Here is a 15,975-nt window from a genome sequence, read left to right as displayed (position 1 = left end):
ACGTTTTATTGATACATTACAATAAGTCTACAAGTTAACCAGACATTCTTCACATATAGAGGCAGAGTTTTCTGTTTTTGCCTTTCAGGTGTGATACATTTTTAGAATGAGTTGTTTTCCCTTTTGCCACAGAGGAGCAATTAGCTAACATCGCTGTTTAGAGTGAATGCTAACCTTCCTATGCAGCCACTTTAAGGACAAACATAAGCTATGCAAGTCCATACTACATACTAGTTCTAGATAGTGTGTTCACACTGGAAAAGTAGCCAAATTGAGTCTCCCTACTACAGCCTGACTCACGCTGGATTTTAGAGGCTACTGTGAATATTGATAAACAACAGAATCAGCTAACGATAAATCGGACAATAGCTTTATGTTTGATATTTGTTTAATATCATAAAGACATAAAATAACTTGAAACAGTTTTTAAAAAAAGTTAGTTAAATTTGGTTATTAATGAACTGTGACTAATATACGTAGAATAACGAACCAACAAGTTGTAGTTGAAAAGTTGTCAACGCCCTCTGGTGGACAAACTACATAAAGGTGACATAGTCTCTATTACTGCACACATAATATAATTAGCATTTCTGTTGGCAGTTTCTTTTTCTTTATCTGTTGACGTAATCATCTTGATAAAATCAGCTGATCATTTTGGCTACAGGTGAGTTTACAGGCTGAAATGCTTGTTTTTTGAGTTTACCATGGATGAGGAGGAGCTGCTCACAGTTGGAAAAAAATTCAAATAAGTTGCTGATGGTGATGAGACAGCCATGTTGAGGGAACCAAAAATAATAATTAAATGTTAAGACAAACCTTCTAATTAACATAATAAAAACATTTGGCACAATAACCTGTTAGCACAAATAGTAAATTGATTTCACATATACATACAAAAACCGTGTACTATGACAGTACTGTATATTGTCAGTATGTAAGAAATTTGGCCATAACTATAGTTTCTCTCTGCAGAATGACCTTTAGATCTCCAACCAGCTGTCATTAAAAGTGCTAAAAGCTTTAGTTTAATAGAGCTGTGATATATTTGGATGGAATTCTCCTCATGTGTTTTGTTGATCATAAAAAAGTGGAATAAGGAAACAGAAATATTATATTTATATGCAGCAGTGGAATATAAAAAAAAAAAACTGGAAACCAAAACATTTTGTACCATCCAGTGTGTCGCAACTGCAGCCACACATCTGTGCAAGACGCTTGTATTTGTCCATGAGAAGGTGCTAATGATTTAATGACAGGGGTCTGGGTTCACCCCAGCTGAAATAGAGAGTGTGTGTTCTCTTTAAAGCTAAACTCAAACCTCCCCCTACTTTTCCGCCAGCTACCACCCCAACCACACAGACTTCCCTTTGTTTAGGAAAGTTCCCGTGTGCACGGCTGACATCATTGCGCGCTGCATCCTGCGGAGGCGGCAGCAACTAAACCACACACGTTTCTGGCAGGCTCTGATGGAGATGTTGGAGGGAGCCTCAGACAAGGCAGCCCCATCTCTGTGACTTCCTGATTACATGGTACACACAGCAGCGCTGCAGCCTCTACTGTGGACGCTGGCTGACGAAGCCTCTGTGGCTCGTCCCGTCGCTCCTCTGACTCAAACCCTGCCCAGACTTTACAGAGTTTATTCTGGAAGGCCCTGTTCTGTGTGGTACACTTTTTTTCTCCATGTCTAGCATCCAGCACAGCTAAGCTGGCTGTTTTCTGTTCTTTTTCAATGCCATCGCTGCTGCCTGCCTCAACCACACCCGCCCTTACGCCAGCAGCAGACTGAAGTATGCCCCTCTGAAGTGCTGTGTGCAGTCCTCACCGCAGTTAATGCTCAGGCTTTCATGCTGTACTTTGGTGGAGAGGAAATACACCAATTCAAGTCTGTGAGGTCTTCTTTTTTCTCTGTTTGAAGTCAACTTTCACAGCCTAGATTTAAACATTATTACTTCAGAATCATGTGCCTTTTCTTGGCTTTGATCCTTGTGATCAAATTTAGATTTCTAAACAAAGTGTAATTAATAAATATCATGTGAAACAAAAAGCATGACAGGACAAATTGCTGGTCACACTGAACTATCCCTCTCGGTAAGAAATGTGTGTGTTGGTGTGTGTGATCCTCCTTTTGGAGCTGGAGGTCGCAGTATAGGAATGGAGAGTTAGCTTTGGTCCATTCCTCACCCCTGTCTCCTCCTCTTTGGTGCCTTGAGCAGCTGGAGTCTCGGCATTCCTCTTGTGGGTGATAATATGAACTAGGGAGGGGTGGCTGCAATGCCAATGTCAAACTGCCAGGCTGGAGGAGCGGAGGGTTTACATGAAGTGGTATCATAGTGATTAAATTGTAACAACAAATCATAACTATTGTCTGCTGCAGCTGCTTTACAAAACATGTCATTCAGATCATAGAGGGAAAAACCAAAAAGGAAAGGTTTCTTGATTGCAAGATTGCAACTTAGATAATTTTATGTATTGAAATGATGGATGATGATGCTGACAGGGTTTGCAAATTGTTTCTACGAATGCAAGCTTTGTCAAATCTTGGAAGCAAAGCAGCCAAAAACAGCTAAAAGCAGTCAGATGACTTTACTGAATCTGATGATTTCGATTTGTCTGGACTTTGTTGCTGATGATAATTCAAAGCTGATAATCAAGAATCTGGTAGTAATTATATTTCGAAAGTAACCACCTAAAGTTGCGAGTGGGCTACCTCACTTCATCACACTCCTTTCTGCTGCCTAAATAAACAGCATTGCTTGGCAGCAACCCATTTCCTTACACAAATATACAGGGCTTTTGCAGGCACTTAACCCTGACAGGGATCCTCCTCCAAATCACATGTTGTGCCTCCCCGGTCTGAGCCTTTCACTCTCGTTGTGGGCACTCCTCGCCTCGAGTGCTCTTCTTATGTAAGTCAAAACTGTGGTCTTCATTTCAACATTTCCCCACCGATTGTTTCAGCTGATCCTCTCATCCAGAGAGGTTATGATTAGCTTGGGTTCAGCGTCTGCTCAACAACACTTTGACAGCTTCTTGGGATCTTCTTCATTTTCACTCTGAGGTTTTTTAAAGTTCCCGTATTGCATAAAGTGAGATTTCCATGTCTTTGTTTGATTATAAGTAGGTCTAGGTTTGTGTTAATACTGAGAAAGCGCTCAGTCCACAGGGATATGCACCAATCAGAGCCTGTCTTCTGATTGGCTCACCGACCCATTGTTTCTAGAGAGAAGCCTGGGAGAGGAGATATAAAAAACTTAGATGCTTTTGGTTCTTAAAACCACAAATATATCTTCTTATGGATATCAAAACTAAATTAACTCCACATAGAGAACAGTCATAATACTTGACCCTTACTGGCCAACAGTACTAGTCCCTCTAATTCAGACCTGATAATTGGAGCCGCTTCAAGTGCCGCAAAATTGCTCAACTTTATTGAAAAGGATGGAAAGATTTTTGACCGTTGAGTCAAACAGGACCAAGTCCATTTTGTGGTTTATTGACTGATCAAGGGAAGGGTTTGGGGAAAAGGCCATAACTTGAAGTTTAAAGCTGAGCATTAACTTTTTTTTTTTCTAAATTAATGTATCATTATTGTGTCAATCTTTATTGGAATGCAGTGAAACACCAAAAACACACATTTATTGTTTTTTAAAGATGAAAATGTTGCCTAATCAAAACCTTTCTGGTTGACAATGACAATGCGATCAAATATCATAAAAACATAGATTTGGGTTCAGTTACCTGCACAGATGATGACATTTTTACAGTAAAGACTGAACGAGATAAGCAAAACAAGAACACGGTGGAGAAGCTTCACAAATGCAACACCAGATGCTCCGCCATTACAATTTGTCCATGTAATCTCTACATTCAGTACATTATATTTCGTAGTATAATCCAACATCAGGGCCCCTGTTATCTTATTGTCTTAACTGTGTTTTTTGTCAGTTTGACTTTAAACTGACAAAAAACACAGTAAGTATTTTGCTCTAATTCCTCCCTCGTCACACTGTATGGATAACATACATAACTCTCCGACAGCGTGTCAGTAGTAGCCGCTGTTCTCATATTTCAGCCTGCGGGTTTGGGCTTCATGCCTGCACTCTGCAGTCTGGGTGGTTGAGGTCATCCTGCCTGGAGGCCTCCTGTCAAGCAACACCTATGGAGGTCTGGGAGTACTTCAGAAGCTGTGGGTCGAGTCCGACAGTTACAGCGAGCAGTACTTCCGCACTGTCTCCAGCTCCATTGTGCCGGGATCATTTTACTGATAATAATCAGAGCTGGGTCATTAGTGAGAGTTTTTCTCGACCCTGATTGGCCCGGGCTTGGTGGGACTGACGTGACCTCGACTTTTCTGAAACACTAGCTTAGTCTTGTCACAAGTCGAGCACGGGGCTCACAAATCACAGCGCCGCTCACTGTAGGTGGTTTTACTGCTCTTTGGCAACGGCCGCCCCTGAGATTCAGCTACTGTAGGATCAACATCTTGGCAGAACTTCCATGATCTGATGGAGGAAGTATATGCAAGTCATTGGTAGTAAATTAAAGAAGATGGAAAGGGTGATTACAAGATCCTAAATGGGTACTTTGTTTAAAAACCATCACGCTGAGAGCCTGACCTCCGAAAGACCTAGGTTTGCTTTCGACAGACTGCAAGTGGATGCTTTTTGAGGGTTTAACCACAACCGTGTCTTTTCTTTCTCTCTCCCCCTTTAGCTCCATGGCTACATGGAGAGCGAGCCTCTGACCCTGCAGCTGTTCATCGGCACAGCTGACGACAGGCTGCTGAGGCCCCACGCCTTCTACCAGGTCCACCGCATCACCGGGAAGACGGTGTCCACCCCGAGCCACGAGGTTTTGCACAACAACACCAAGGTGCTGGAGATCCCACTGCTGCCAGAGAACAACATGCGGGCCATGTGAGTATCAGCGGGCATACCCACTCAGTGACGGTTGATTTGATGATATTTGTATGTTGAAACTGATAAAAATCTGGTTGAAATTATTTTGCTTTTTGGGTCCAAGTTAAGTTTCAAGCTATTTAAGACTTGTCTTGGATGTCAAGTTTTTATTCATTCAAGAAATGACATGGAACTGGACTTGCACAAACTTGGCTAAATCTGGTTGAAAAGTGAAGTTTTTTAGATATTCAGAATTATATTCAAGTCCACATCATTAAGTCATTTGAGGTAAGTTCACTTTAAGGTTTGAGTCAGTCAAAACCTTAAGACTTCAAGACAAGTACATGTCAAGTTAGGAGTCATTAAAGTCAAGTCCAAGAGAAATCTCAAGTCACACAAGACAAGTCCATGCCCAGGTTTTCTCTGTTGCTGAATGTGGTTTCTTGCCGGGTGCGGGTGGTGGTGATGGTTGGTTGCCAAGAGCATCAGCCATTGTTGTGATTACAATACAAGATTTTACGGTACGCCCTCTGAGCAGTGTTACTGTCTCTGGGCACACTGGACGCCACAGTGACAGTGATGAGACGGGCCAGGCCAGGGCAAGGTGGTTAGCGTGCTAACAATAGTACAAAAAAGAAGTGATAGAAATAGAAGCAAAGCAATAGGTAACGTTGGTGTCGCTCTCCACCAATGGAGGGAGCTCTTGGCGAGGAAAGTTCTTCTTTTTTCTTCTCGACTGGTAAGTATTGATGCTAATGTTGGATATGTACCAATAACAAAAACTTACATGTAGCTCCTTTAAGAGTTATTTTAGACAAGTTTATGTCATGTCTCAAGGGGAAGTCCAGGTCAAGCCACAGCCTAATAATAGGCTGATAGATAAACACGTTAGATCTGCGTCAGATATTTGTTCTGGTATTTTACCAGGTCAAAACTCGAGACTTGAATGTTTAAGCACAAGTCAAGCATCAAGTCTTAAGTTTGGTGACTTCAGTCAAATCTCAAATCTGTCATGTAAAAACACTATTAACAGAAAATGTATTGCTTGACTTGAACCTGTCCTCAAGGGTTTCAGACCTGATTGAGACTTGGCCTGAAAGACCTGAAACTTAACTTGAACTAATCCCAGATGTTTTAAAAATAACTATGGCTCTTGCTGTGATAGCATGAACATCTGATGTGCTACAGTTTGTCCGTTACAGCCTTAAATTAAACCTTTTCAAACCTGTTAGATTGCTGCCCAACTAAAAAAGATAATCCTCCGGAGATACAAAGTTTGCTTGTCTGATTTATCTTTGTACAGTGGGGTCCAAAAGTCTGAGACCACTTTACTTTTGGACCCCACTGTATGTCTGTGGGCGAGCACGCCTCCTGTAGTGTTTGGGTTTTGAAAGCGTTGCCCTCTGTACTCAGACGGGTGGCTTTCCCATTTTATAAGCCTCAGAGATCAGATTACTGGGGAAGCTCAAAGCTGCTAACAGGGACCTGGGGTTTCTGTCTGAGCTGCAGGCAGTAGCAGCCTGCTTGCATCAGCACTTTCTCTGCGTTTTAATGGATGTAACACATAAGCTCCCCTTATACAACTACTTTACCTCGGGATATGGTTTCTCTTTTCTCACAGAGGATACGCCTCAGAGTACTTAAAGTTTAGGCGAGGGATTTGTGGGAGATTTATTCATTTTGACATGCGCTCCAGTGTGACATATCGATGTTTTATTATGTGGTATAGAATACAGGCGTTATTATATATCTGAAATAGTTACTCATGATGATTTAGGGGGACATGTCTTCAATTAAATCATTAATCAACATCAGTTCAGATTTTTTTTTAGCCTCAATGAAGCCACATTTGACGTGGTATGACTCCACTTAACTGTTAATAAATTCAATGATAGCACTGGGCCGACTTAAAAAAAAAAAAGTACTGCCCTGCTTCTTGGTAATGTCCTTTCTTTCTAAAACGTTTTCTCAGGCACTGAACGGACGCCTCAGTATGTGGTTTTGCACTCAGCCTGTCTGCGTAGGCGGAGAGCTGAACAGCTGGGGTCCTTAGCATCAACACCTGATTACTTCGCCAGTGAAGCAGACCCTAGTGTCTGGCGGGAAGAATGTTAGGGAGTGTTCAAATGTGTGTAAAAGTTGACATTAACTAGGCTTTGAGGAATGTGGCATCAAGTAGCACGGCGATGGAAAAGCCAGAAACTGTTTGGAGAGGCTCAAAGTATGAAAAAGTTAACATGAGTGCAGTGCAGACAGAGAGGGTTGTGGAAGAGGAGGAGAAGTGTCTGATGAAGACTCTGACACTGTAAAAAAATATTACCTGGGTTGTAAGATTTGCGGAACAGTATTTTAGGAACCATCTCTTGTGGCTCATAACAAAAATATTCATGATGTAATAAACCCTCCCATGCATTGAGGTGTAATAGTTCTGTTGGGGGTGGTGGTGTTAATCTTCTCTTGACGTGACTGCAGCCTCCTTCAGGACTTTGTTGATGGAGTCCAGAATGAAAATCACTCTTGATTCGGCTGCAGTACTGTAGCAATCACCGCTTGATTAACTGTGAAAGTATATCTGTCACAAATGCTCGTGATAATGTGCCTTGTGGACAGACAGACTTTGGCAGATTCTTCATCTTGTGTCTCTGCTAATAGAATCGACTGCGCAGGGATCTTGAAGCTGCGTAACTCAGACATTGAGCTGCGAAAGGGGGAGACAGACATCGGACGCAAGAACACACGTGTGCGGATGGTTTTCAGAATTCACATCAACCAGGCCACAGGGAGAACGGTGTCCTTGCAAGTTGCATCCAATCCCATTGAGTGCTGTGAGTACATCCAGTATTTGTTTGCCCCAAAAATCCATCCATCCGTCTATCCATCCATCTATCTATCTACACAGTCCCAGAATGCCTCCCAAATAGCGCTTAAATTGCTTGATTTGTCAACTTACTGACTCAACATGGTGGTTCTTTAAGAGGTCAGAATATAAATTGTTGGGTTTGGAAGATGAGCAATGGTATAAAAAAAAAGGAAAAACTTTTTCTGCTACACAAAACCAAATTAAGTAAACACAGTAAACTCAGATGGCAAACGTGGTTAACGTTATACCTGTTTAATATTAGCATGTTAGCATTGTCACAAGTTAGCATACTGATGTTAGCGTTTATCTCAAAGCACCATGCCGACAGCTTCACAAACCAGCCAGCGTGGCTGTAGACTCTTACTCTTGTTCTTGTTCTTGTAAAATACAGAACAAGTTTTACCATTTCAGGCCTCTAATGATGACTCAAATCAAACAATCTGAGGTTAGAAGGAAAAAGAAAATTATGGTTTCGCTGAAACTACTCAAATGAGTATGACGAATGAGACAAGGGGTTGCAGGGAAAAGTTGCTCCATTTAAAAAGATCACAAGACAAGTGGGAAGCGGGAAGTCGGGAGCCAATGAATCAATCAATTAGGAAGAAACTTTGATAATCAATTAAAGGTCATTTTGGGGTTTTCAAATGTGAGCTTTTGCTGCTTTTCTCAGTTTTTTATGTTTCAAAATGAAACGCTGTTGACTTTTGGGCTGTTTGTCAAACAAAACTATCTGAAGATATCACACTGGATGATGGGAAATTGCGAACGAACGTTATCTTTTTAAAATTTTTTAGACTTAACAATTTATTAATCACAACATAAGCAATAAATTCATTGGCGGATGTCTGTGATTCTCAGTCATCCAGGAAAACCAAGATAACCATTGGATTTATTGAGAGAGATGAGAATGATTTGATGCAGCTCTGTAGAGCTGTTGCAGATATGGTCCATGTGATTGTGTGCTCCATTTTAACTTGACAGTATTTGTCTGTGTAAAGGCCATTTAGTCCTTGCTCGATAAACTCCATTGACTCTCTGTGCTGCACTGGAGTTGACCTTCCACTGGACCGGGATAAACTCAGGCAGATCAACCACTTTATGTGGTTCTGGCACCGAGAGCTGCCATAGAGATTAAGTCTTATGAGGTAAATGAAAGACAGTAGTTAAACCATGATCTCAGCCCCTTGAAATAGACCATTGTTAGTTTCTGAACGACTGCCACAAAGCAATTGTTTTTGACCAAAATTCACTTTGTGTGTGAGTGAGGCAGAACGACAGACGGAGGCAGAGAAACACAGAGATATGGGAAGTATCAATGGTTTCCAGAGAGCGAGAATTAGAGTTTGATCAAAATCAGAATGCAGCAGCATCGAATAACAAAAAGATCCTCATAGGAGAAAAATACTCAGGTTTTATTAAACCTTTATTTATGTTTCCCGGTCAATTGTGACAAAATTACAGATATCTTTCATGAGAGAGACCTGGCGAGGACATCAGCGTTACATTTAGACAGAAAAAAGTTTTCAAATATATCGCAGCAAGTAATAGACCATTTCAGAAAAAGTGAAAACAAGCAAGGAATGAGAGGAGCAGGCCAAAAGGCAAGAGAGACAGGGAGAAGAAAGATATTCTTAAACCAAATATTTGAGACAAAACATCCACCCTAATTTGAAGAAAACACAAATAAACACAAGACGAAGCCTCTCCCAACTTACTGGCACAGAGGGAGTTTAATTCTAACATGAGGAGGCAGAGGTTTACAGCTGTGCCGACAGCTCTGTGAAAGCTGTCTAGGTAGTGATTCAGCCTCGGTCTGGATGCTCAGGTCTGCATGGGGAGTGGGTGTGTATTAGCTGAGCGATGAGTCCGGTTTCTCCTCTCCCTCCCACAGCCCAGAGATCGGCCCAGGAGCTGCCGCTGGTGGATAAGCAGAGCTTGGAGACGTGTCCCGCCCCCGGAGGGGAGAGGATGCTCCTCGACGGACACAACTTCCAGCACGACTCCAAGGTGGTGTTCGTGGAAAAGGCTCAAGGTAAAAGAGGAGGAGATTTGGAGTAATGGCTGCAGCGTCTCAGTACAGCTGTGTGTATATATTTGTGTGTGTGTGTGTGTCTCTGTGCGTGTGTGTGTGTGTGTCCCTCTCTCCGTTGTTGGAGAAACCCCAAGACTGCTCCCTCCCTTCACTCCCCCCGCCGTCAAAATATCCTCCATCCTGCCAGAGTGCCACATGTGGTGCACATTAATGCGCTGTATTTTTAACCCAGCAGATTTACATTTGCAGAAGTTTCCATTGCCTGTTCAGCAGAGGAATGGATCACAAATGCAGCATGTGTTGTGTGTGTGTCTGTGTGTGTCTGTGTGTGTGTGCATGTGTGTGGGTTGGCCGTGCACGTGGTGTGGAGGCATACACATTTGTGTGTGTATGCCATGCCTCAGTATTTGTTTCTCTTCTTCTTACTTTAAGCTGTTTTGGTTTGGAGGGAGAGGGGACTGCTCCCAGATGTTGATACGAGGAGGTTTACAAACAGCAATTTCCTTGATTAGCTTTAGCGAAGCAACGTGAGGCACAGTTTGGGCCAAGGCTGAGCACTGTAAACACATGTGATCCTATCAGCCGTGGTGACTCATTCAAAGAAGAGGGAAGCCTTTTCATTGTTCCACCTGTGAAAGGAAGAATTCAAGGCTGCCCGGGCACACAAGCAGCAGCCCCCCCTCCACCCCTCACCCCCACCCTCCAGCACTGTACAATGGAGTAGTGAGATTGTTTATCAAAACAAGAAGTGATTGTATGAGCCCAGGCCTTGTTCCCCTCTTCCTGACCTCTTTGATTAACCCTGATCTCTTCCGGAGAAAAGGGCGGATCAGAGACGTGAAACGTTTCTCAGAGGCAGAAATAATGAATTAAACTTCTTTCGACAGAAGAAGCACTTTTTGGAGCACAACCAGCAAAGATGGAGCTCCAGTTAAAAATAAAATAAAAATAAAACTTTACCATCCCCTGCTCCTCTATTCTATGTTGGTTTAATGTTCTCAAACTTGGACGGTCAGCAGCATCTTAAGTCTGTCATGAGATAAGTTTAAACATTGAAGTTATGCAAAGGCTCACTAGCTTAAAAATGATTATTTAGTGTAGTTTTGTAACTTTTTCACATCATAGTTAGAGTGCTATATTTCAATATAATGTATAGCTGGCTACTTTTTGGTAGTTTAACCAAGCAAATCTATATATATGAAATAACTTTAGGTAGTGAATGACATAAGGAATCATTACTAAATTACTTTTGTCTGTGTGGATGTTTGCTGAGATGAAGCAGCTCCTAAAATCAGTAGATATCAATAATTACACATTGAATTATTAAAAATATAAGATGAATTTCCTTCCATTAGTAAAGTCCAGTGAATATTAATGAATTTGAAATATATCCACACATTTTATCCTGACAAATATAGATCTCACCTCGCCCTCTCTTTATTTGACATTCCCCTCATTTCAAAGTGTAATAATCTTATCTCATCAAAGTCCAACCACTCACACTGATGAAGACCATGAGATGTAGTTAAAAGCTGTGTAAGATTTTTGTATCAAACTCTGACTTATACCACTTGTCTTTTTCATAAATACTTAATAGTGACTTAGCCACGATAGATAAAGGGTTTTAACCCCGCCCCCTGAAGTTCATCCCGACCAATGAGATTGTTTCTGCCTCCAAGAAACATTTGATTGACTAAAACTAAAATCTGAAAGACCTCAGAGAGAATTGTTCCACTTGTTTTGGAAAAAGGAAAACGCACAACTTCATAAAATGTCATGAGAGTTCGGGTCAGCAGCAGCTCTGGTTCTGTCTCAGCTCCGAATCAGACTGCGTTTAGGGCCATGTGCAGCTCTGGACTGGTGTTGATGGGTGTGCTCCCTTGTTTTTGATGAGGGTTTCCCCACGTCTGGCACCAGCATCAGATTCCTGGGCAATCCTACCATGGAAACAACCCTTAAGCCAGGCTTCCACAACACTGCCCCCCCTCCTGCTCCCCTCCTCCTCCTTTCACTTCCCTCCATCCTTCCACCTCTCTATCCAAGCTGCCTCTGTGCCACCAGCTCTCAGTTCATTAACTCTGAGAGCTGTGGGCTCCCTACGGATCGCACTTGGTCTTCTTTACAGCTGCTGTCTGTATAAATAGATGGGTAAATAGATACAGTAGATAAGTAGAGACGTCATTCATCTCAGGGGTGAAATGGCGTCATTGGTATTATAAGATACCGTATAATAAACTAAGAAAGATACAACACACAAAATGACTAATGTGCATTATTTAAAAAACATGCAGCTCATCTCTGCTTTCACATCGTCATGCAGAACTGATAGAATTTGGAAATTTCATATGCTTTTATTGTTATTTTACCCGCTCCAAAGCAGAGCTCTGAGAAACAGTTTAACGATCAAACTCATAAATCCACAGCGGTGGATTCGGTTGCCATAAAGAGCTTAAAGCATTTAATTTTACCAATGGACAATTTTCCTGCAAATTCTCCAATTAAGCAGTCTCACAAAATAACGTTCACAAAGCTGCGGTAACAGAACATGTGGGCATTGACAGATGCAGATATTCCCAGTTTGTGAGTTTGCGTGTATCCTCTCCTTACAAGTGTATGTGTGTGTGTGTAAGTGTGTGTGTGTGTATGTGTGTGTGTGTGTGTGTGTGTGTGTGTGTGTGTGTGTGTGTGTGTGTGTGTTTGTCAGAGTTTCCCCTGCAATTATAGACAGGATGGGTCACCCTGTCTTTAGATGCTGCCAACAAACTAAAAGTTTCATTTGTTTTGGTTTCTGTTTTAGTGTCCGATGGTCTGAATGATATTTCCACTCTGCTGACAAATGAGAATCTGGGGAAACACTGGTGTGAGTGTTTGAGAGGAAAAAAAGGGAGGAAGAGGCAGTAACATGTGTTTTTGTGTGCATGTACAGTGTCATATTCATGTTTCGGAGTGTGTTGTTGTTGCTACCCATGACTCACACTGAAGGAAATCCTTATTTCCCCCAAATAGAAACACACACACACACACACACACACACAGTCACCTGCTCCTCAGTCAGAGCACGGCATCTGAAAACAGTAACAGTGGATGTCAGCTCTGCTTTATCACGCCCACCTGCCCCTCCTGTTTCCTGCCTTGGTAGAAAAACCCAAGATAGCATCACTTCACTTGTCACTTGTAGTTAGACCCAATCAGTCATAAGAGATTACTGTACGACCTCGGTGCTGCAGACATCAGCCTGTAATCTAAACCTGACTCAGTCGCACCTTACTTTCATTTGCCCTCAGAAGATGCTGCCTCTGATAAGTCACTCAGTCACTCCATTTGGGAAATTAAGCCCTGCTGTCCTTTATTCACCTCTGTTTTTTTTGTGGTTTACTGTTGGAGGACTTCTCAGATGTCATTTATTCTCTATAAGTAGAAGCTCAACTCCAAATTGAAATGAAAGACAGAGTAAAAAGAAAACTTTTGATCTTTGCATTCTTTAAAGTACATTTGATAAATCTAAGAATGTAACATGCAGTTCATGTAGAGGGAAACCTTGTTATTTGGAGTATAGTTATATTACACTGTAGTATTATATATAATAGTATCCTATAGGAAAATGTAGAATGAGACAGAAGCTGAACTTGAAGGTTGATTCTTGACTTTGGAAACAGTCTGATCATTGTAAAAACGTGTGGGTTTCGTCATGTATAACATCATGTAGGGTTTTATTTGTTTGGTTTCCTTTTGTGAACCTTTGCCTGCTCCTTTATAGTCTTTCATCCACTTTTTTACCTCCCCTCAGTGTTTTTTATTAAAGTGTGTTTTTCTACTCAGTATTTCCCCACCGTGATTGATAATAGCTTAATTTGAGCGAGAGATCCTGAAGGAAATCCTTGCCGAGGAGAAACCCTCAAATGAAAAGAGCACTCTAACATCTGGTCAGTTGCCCTGGAGAGCTGCCTGCTCTGCTGGAGTCTGTATCAGTGTCACAGCATTTCCCCGATCCATCGCAGCCCTTTGTTGCATTTTTGTTGACCCATCTCCCCCACATGTCCGTCTCTCTGTGCCCTGATGAGTTGGCGCTTCAAACGGGTAGAGAGACCAAGGTTTCCACATCTGCCTGGAACACCCAAGCAATTCTGTCTAATTGTTGTTGGCCGGAGCAGCTGTACAAGTACGAGGACCTGAAAACTGAACTGTGAGAGGATTATAATGCTGCGAGGCTGCCAGATGGCGTCTGGAATTACCTGCAGAAAATTACAGATAACCATCCTCCTTTAAGCCCATGAGAGCAAGATGACAGTAGAGCAACAGTGGAGGGAATTAGGTTGTTTTTAACATGTACACTGTGCTAGCTCAGTTAGCTTTGCTAGCTTTGAGCTGTGGTTATATTTAGTGGGAGGGGGTTGCTTTTCTTTGGTGGCGCGCATGGTCAGCGGGCTTCGGATTTGCTGCATTCACAGAACAATGATTTCCACTTGAAGGCGTTCAGTGGTTTGGCTGCCTCTGACACTTCTGAGAACAATGGCTGTTTTCATAAACAAATCAATTACAGCCACATAAACAGCAGGGATTATGTTTTCATAAATTACAGTGTATAATCCATAAAAATTGCAGGCCCCTTTGAGAAAGTCCAGAGGCTGATTTCTTGATGAAAGCGCTGCCCTGTGTCCAGATGATGTTGTGCAGTGACAGGCGCCACCGCCACTGCAAGTAGCTCGGCTGGAGTTAGTGGTATCTGCTGCCATTTATCAGCTCAGAGTTTGCTTGAGCCGCCACTCCCCTCCACACCGCAGCAGACTGCATGCAGCTTCCCAAATCTGTCGTGTTTTCAGGGAGGTAGGAAGGAAGAAGTTTCAGTCATCAGTCAGAGGACAAGGGAACTCTTTCAGCGTGCCACATGGGCCTGGGCAGAGCATGTGTTTATATTTACTGTACGTTATGAGGGCTTGGGCACACGCCACCCCGCTGTTTCACTCTGGGCACCAAAGTTTTACTCCACCCAGCCCCAATTAAGGAGCACAAGGAGCTGTTTGATTCCCTTTATAAACCCAACATGACAAATAACTGTATTGTATATTGTTTGATCCCCCTCGGCTGCCATGACTCTGTACAGCACACCACTGCTGTGTCATTGACTGCTCTGTGTTATGTCTGTTCTGAGAAAGTAATGATTTGTATAGACCATTGCTAACGAAATGTGAATTGTAAGACTTCTGCACGGCTGGGACGCTGCCAAGGCGAAAGGAGCTTGGGCGTTGTGAGAGTTGGAGAGGGGTACTGGGTTTCTATGGTCGGGGTGGTTTCTGGGGAGAGATTTTAGCTTGTTTAACTTAGATAGTGGGCCAGGGAGTTGGAAACCATATTGTGCTCATTGAAATTTGGTAGGAGGGGAGCTGGAGAGTAACTGCTACTGAAGTTTTTCATTGGATTGGTGCAGGCGTTGTGCAGATGTTGACCTATAACTCTGGAACATTCTGTGGTTATCAATTACATTCTGTGGTTATCAATTATCTGGTGCACTCTTTTCTAACAAAGGCATCCCATGCATTCAACTTTTCAAAGCTTACTCTTTTTTTTTGTGGCTATTGAAAAGTTTCCTGGCAGTAGGTAGCCGGGCACAGAAAACAAATTGCTCAACTGAATTTTTCTATCTCTGGATTGATGTGAAAAATGATGTGAGTATGAGTCAGAGAGAGGAAAGCAGACAAGGGGAAATGGAGAGAGAAGATCTGAAAAACATGTTTACCTCCTGTGGATTGACGTAGACAGCGAAGGCTTCCCTTCTGGAGAGGTTCCCAAAGTGAAGAGAGGCAGCGAGAGGCTGAGTGGAAGAGGGAAAGAGATAGAGACACAACAGAAGATTGCATTTTGTAGTCACTTGGACAGTTGCTAAAGTTTGAGCTGCTCTGGAGGAAGTTGAGTCACTGATTGAGTTCAAGTTCAGTGGATAAAGTTTAGTTTTGTGTGACTGACGAAATTTTCGTTCTTTTGGGTGAATGAACTGAACTGAATCACTTCCTGAAACAATCTGTGTTTAGTCAATTCGGTCAGCTGTGAGCGAACGTGCAGGGATACACTTACTCTCCGAGTGTGTGATTCATGTCATCACAAGGGAACTTTGTATGTTCAGTGATTCGTTCACCGAACGTCACCTGTGGGTGATAGATGGGTGGAATCAGGCCGAGCAAGTTCAACTG

General features: G+C 42.4%; 1 protein-coding gene across 1 annotated transcript in view; it reads left to right on the top strand.

The window, feature by feature from the left end:
- Positions 1-15,975, top strand: part of nfatc1 (nuclear factor of activated T cells 1) — a 41,712-nt gene that overhangs the window by 4,231 nt on the left and 21,506 nt on the right. Inside the window, exons 4-6 of the mRNA XM_071500132.1 lie at positions 4,714-4,916; positions 7,551-7,723; positions 9,650-9,790. Of these exons, the coding sequence (XP_071356233.1) occupies positions 4,714-4,916; positions 7,551-7,723; positions 9,650-9,790 (517 nt within the window). The remainder of the gene's footprint in view (positions 1-4,713; positions 4,917-7,550; positions 7,724-9,649; positions 9,791-15,975) is intronic.

This window comes from Trachinotus anak, unplaced genomic scaffold, assembly GCF_046630095.1.
Source record: "Trachinotus anak isolate AG129_WGS33_773 ecotype Australia unplaced genomic scaffold, CSIRO_AGI_Tana_v1 ptg000016l, whole genome shotgun sequence".
NCBI classification, from domain to species: Eukaryota; Metazoa; Chordata; class Actinopteri; order Carangiformes; family Carangidae; genus Trachinotus; species Trachinotus anak.
Note: the sequence above shows the minus strand (reverse complement) of the source record. Positions and strands in the feature narration are given on the sequence as shown.